This window comes from Arachis ipaensis, chromosome B05, assembly GCF_000816755.2.
Source record: "Arachis ipaensis cultivar K30076 chromosome B05, Araip1.1, whole genome shotgun sequence".
Taxonomy (NCBI): Eukaryota; Viridiplantae; Streptophyta; class Magnoliopsida; order Fabales; family Fabaceae; genus Arachis; species Arachis ipaensis.
In genome coordinates, this window is record NC_029789.2 from 131,228,013 (window position 1) to 131,233,180 (window position 5,168).

General features: G+C 33.1%; 2 protein-coding genes across 2 annotated transcripts in view; both read left to right on the plus strand.

The window, feature by feature from the left end:
• LOC107644179 (pentatricopeptide repeat-containing protein At1g12300, mitochondrial-like) overlaps positions 1-4,903 on the plus strand; it is a 64,575-nt gene extending 59,672 nt beyond the window's left edge. The window contains exons 2-4 of the mRNA XM_021123973.1: positions 3,238-3,293; positions 3,737-3,824; positions 4,228-4,903. The gene's annotated coding sequence lies outside the window, so the exon portion shown is untranslated. The remainder of the gene's footprint in view (positions 1-3,237; positions 3,294-3,736; positions 3,825-4,227) is intronic.
• LOC107641135 (pentatricopeptide repeat-containing protein At1g62914, mitochondrial-like) lies at positions 248-3,819 on the plus strand. The gene is made up of 4 exons (XM_016344641.2): positions 248-1,306; positions 1,442-1,889; positions 2,801-2,924; positions 3,666-3,819. The coding sequence occupies exons 1-4, from the start codon at positions 317-319 to the stop codon at positions 3,817-3,819; spliced, it is 1,716 nt and encodes a 571-aa protein (XP_016200127.2). The 5' UTR covers positions 248-316.

Here is a 5,168-nt window from a genome sequence, read left to right on the forward strand (position 1 = left end):
AAAAAAATGAAAAAAAGAGAAAAAAATTATAAAAAAAATAAAATAATAATAAAATAATTATTTTATGAAGTGAATAAAAAAAAATTTAAATTAATTTTAGTTACTAATATATTTATATACAAATTAAAAATATATTTTAATTAAAATTTAATTAAATAATGTTATTTAAATTAAAAAGTTAATTAAGACAAAAAACTAATTTAAAGCACAACTAGCATTTTTCATAAATTAATAAAAATCTAGACATTGTAAACGCAGTAGCAAATTTCTCTTAGTTGGGAGGTGGCTGTTATTCAGAATTCGGAAGGAATCAACGATGTTGTATGCAACAAGGTTTAGGGTTTCTGTTCGTCAAATCCCCAATTTTGTTCCACTCTCCAGTCTCCCTCCTTCCTTCCCTTCATCTTCCTGTTCCTGTTCATGGACAAGCCTTCACTTTCATTCTGAGCCTCCATCCCTTCGTGAAGTTGACGATGCTGTTGATTCCTTCACTCGCATGCTCTCTATGCGTCGTACTCCTCCCATCCTTCAATTTAACAAGAGTTTGGGATCCCTTGCCAAGACGAACCATTTCCACGCCGCCATTTCCCTTTTTCAACAATTGCAAGCCAGAGGAATTGCGCCCAGCATAGTCACTTTGAATATCTTAATCAATTGTTGCTGCGGCATGGGTCGGATCCCTCTCGCTTTCTCTGTATTCGCCAAGATTCTCAAGATGAGTTTTCAACCTGGTACCATAACATTGAATACACTCATTAAAGGTCTCTGTCTCTGTGGTAAAGTTGAAAAAGCACTGCACCTTTACGACACAATGCTGGCTCAAGGATTTCAGTTTAATCAAGTTACTTATGGGACGTTGATCAATGGGCTCTGTAAGATCGGACACACATCAGCTGCTATTCAAGTGTTGAGAAAGATCCCACGGCATGGAATTGTTCCTGATGTCGTCATGTACAATGCAATTATTGATAGCCTCTGCAAGGTTACACTTTTAAGTGATGCTTTTCATTTATTCTCTGAAATGCTTGCTAAGGGAATTTTTCCCAATGTTATCACGTACAACACTCTAATTTATGGATTGTGCCTTGCGAGTCAACTAAAAGAAGCCATTGATTTACTAAATCATATGATGCTGAAAAACATTACTCCAAATGTTCGTACCTATAGTACTTTGATTGATGGACTATGTAAGGAAGGAAGGATTAAAGATGCTAAGAATGTGCTTGCCATCATGATGAAAAGAGGTGTGAAACCGGAAGTGGTTATTTATAACAGCTTAATGGATGGATATTGTTTGGTTAATGAGGTAAATAAGGCAAAATATGTATTCAACACACTGACCCAAAGTAGTGGGTCTCCTAACGTTTGCAGTTACAATATCATGATTAATGGCTTGTGAAAAAGTAAAATGGTTGATGACGCCTTAAATCTCTTTGAACAGATGCGTTCCAAGAACTTGGTTCCTGACACGATAACTTACAGTACTCTTATTGATGGCTTGGGAAAATCAAGGAGAATCCTTTGTGCCTTGGAGGTTCTTGAAAAGATGCATGATCGAGGTCAACCCGCTAATATAGTCACTTACAGTTCTTTGCTGGATGCTTTGTTCAATATGAAACAACATGACAAGGCACTTATGTTATTCAATCAAATGAAAGAGAGTGGCATTGATCCAGATATATATACATACAACATACTTATAGATGGCCTGTACAAAAGTGGAAGAATTAAAAAGGCAAAAGAGGTATTTCAAGATCTTTCCATTAAAGGCTATCGTCCAAATGTGCGGACATACACCATTGTGATCAATGGGCTTTGCAAAGAGGGTCTGCTTCTCGAAGCATTGGCACTCATGGCAAAAATGGAAGACAATGGTTGCTTACGTTTTTGTAATTATATATGTGCATTGGTGTTAATTTATTCCTAAGCTGAAACGGTTGTGATTTTCATCATTCAAAGGGAATCCTTGTTAGTTGTGAAGCTTCCCTGCACTCTTATTGTCTTTCAATCTTTTCATTTCCCCCATATTTATTCTCTTTTGGGAAATGATTGCTAGAGGCTTATTGAATGGTTTATAGAAGGTAAGATACATCAACTCAAATTAATAATTTTTCTATTATTGTTGAAATTATTACAAAACTTAGTAAATTTTGTGGCAATTGAATTGGAGGATTTGGGAATTATCATGAACTCAATAGCAGCGGTTTTGGTTATGTCATTATTATGAATGAATTTTGAACTTTTGTTATTGGATGACTTTTGAGTCTCTGTTTGTTGCCATGGCTATAATGCATCCTGTTTTGGTAGATATTCTTTGTTGTAACTGATTTGTTAGTGCTTAAGATTTCTTGATTGTAACCTAGTGCTCATGATTGGTGTGATGAGCAACTGTGCTTTATTTGACTGAATTTCCTAGGAAAAGATATGTAGTGCCAAGAGCCTAAGATTAATGGCATAGGTATATGATTTTCACTGCTATCTTCAAAACAAATTCATCTGCTAAATGCATGACCCCACTTTTTTGTTAACCGTTTTTGACGTTTTGATATTTTTTACAATCTGATGACAGCTGAAGAAATCTGTATATTAAAGTATGTTATCACACAATGTGAATTTGGGTAATATGGTTTAAAGATGAAGTATCTTAAAACCTTTGGTCATTTTCGTAGTTAGTGTTACTCAGTTGTAATTCTTAGAAACTTAACCAACCGAAAATATGTACATATGAAATAGCTCTTCACAGAGATTTTCTGTTAATGCGTAGTTGAACTGTTTCATTACTTGTTGAAATCCTATATAGGGATTATTGTATTGACATTGTTTAAACATGTTGAAAAAGCTTTTATTATTAAAACATGGTTTGGAGTTTTGTTGTTTGTTATCAGCTACACCTGTCTTAAAAGATCTGGTGATTCTAACCCCAAGTACAATTGTTTTTACACCTATTCCTTTGGTTTTTCTAAATCTTCTTTGCATTGTGATGGCTGAGGTTAGAATAAAGAATTAAAAGTGAAACAATGTTGTACAATTTGAGGTTGCATTTTTTTAGAATATCTTTGAATGTTAGTACAATTTCTTTTGGGATCAAAAGTTGAACTATGATATAGCCTCGTTGCTGATTAACTTATTTTATCAAACTGATTTTGAACCTGTATTGGTGGTTGAGTATTTTGGATTCTTGACAAGTTTTTCATCTTTGTTCCACGAGTAATACTGATCTACCTTATTGATTCCTAGGTACACTGAAGCATGTTAAGTTGCAGCATGGGGCAGACAAAAATTGAACTTCTCCAGTATGAATTTTCTTTATACTTGGATTTCAATTTGTCTCCTTCTTAATAAATTGAGACACTCAAATTAATATTTTCTTAGCTTATTTGTTTTCTAGTTGAACCCATACTCATTGGATTTTAAGCTTCAAAATCAGTTTTAGATGGAAGTGACTAATAGTTGCTTTCACAAAAAATCACTCTTCAGACAGCATTAGTAAACATAAATTAATTCAATCTCAAACAAGATAGAATATGTTTGATGTTGCTATACACATTGAGGAATTAATCTTAGCATTATTAAATTAGGTTGTTCATATACTATTATTTTGTGGTGCATAAATCAATTTTTAGACTTGCTTTGATTAAAATTTCCTTTTTCACAAATAAGTACAGGAAATATTCATTTGATCTTGTGAAGGGTATAATCATGGTTTATTTTAATGCTGGTGTCGAAACCATTGCAGAAGCAAATCAGTGGTTCTCAAGTGCCACAAACCAGAGACAATGTAAGCATGAGAAGGCTCAATCATGGAATATGTATCAATAACTAAGGTAAGACCAATACATTGTTGATGTTGAAAAGTTATGAACAGCAATGTATGGGAAACCATATCAAAAGGATAAAATCTAGTCAATTTAATCTGATAAATGCATAATTGCATAAGAAATTTAATGTTTGATTATTATTTTTTTTCTTACTTTTACTCTTAAACAAAACTCTGTTAAGAAAAATTGCTGAAAACAATGTCATTTCTATAATTCTATGGAAGGTTACATTACAAGATATATATAAGGGCTGATTCAAATATCTTTTCACTTTAGACATTGTTTTTGGATTCAAGCTTTAACCAGAATGCATCAAAATTGCACACACAGACTATCATTGTTCTTTCAAGAACCTCTCAATTGAACTATTCTACTAAGTACTATCATTGACTTGTTTTGGGAGGAACAGCTCTTTGCAACTGAATGCTACAAGAGGTAGCATTTCAGGGCCAAATCCAAGTTGTTGAGGGGGATTCTTATTTGTACAAATGGCACTTCAAACTTAGAACGAGCACGAAGGAATTAACGATACTTCTTTATCTTTTGAGTTGTTCTGCCGGATCGATTGCTCAAGACCTTTGGTTTCTATCCGGACTTGATGAAAAAAATGGGATCACTTCTTATGAACTCGTTGAGAATGATTCTGATCTAGTTCATGGCCTATTAGAAGTAGAAGGCGCTCTAGTGGGATCCTCACAGACAAAAAAAAGGTTGCAGTTAGTTTGATAATGATCGAGTGACATTGTTTTTTCGGTCTGAACCAAGGAATTTCTTAATATGATTTAAAAAAGATCTTGTTTTATGTTGATAAGAGATTTCTCTATGAAAAATATGAATCGGAGTTTGCAAAAGGGGAAGGAGTCTTCGACCCGCAACAGATGGAGGAGGATTTATTCAATCACATAGTTTGGGCTCATGGAATATGGCGCTTTCTTCTTTTCATGCTCTGCTATTTCATTGTCTAAGGAGGCTTTAGCAATTTTGGTGACGAAAATGAATAGAATGCCTAAGAAGAATAATTGTTATTATTAAATCTCCAAAAGAAGGAGAACGGATTTTCTAAATATTTTCGTTTTTACACTTGATAAGATCATGTTATCTTGAGCTTTTTTTTCTTTATATATATATATCTTGTTGAGGATGCAAATTATCTTTTGACTCCAATGTATAACTCAGTTAAAATTATTCAATTCATTTTGAGCATTACTATTGAATTAGTAATTTAGAATAAGAAAACAAAATTTGATAGATTTTTTTTAACGTCTCTTATTTCTTAAAAAATATTACTATTTGTTATGTTAATTAAAGTAATTAAAATAAATAAATACAAAGGTCGAACAATTGTGCAAG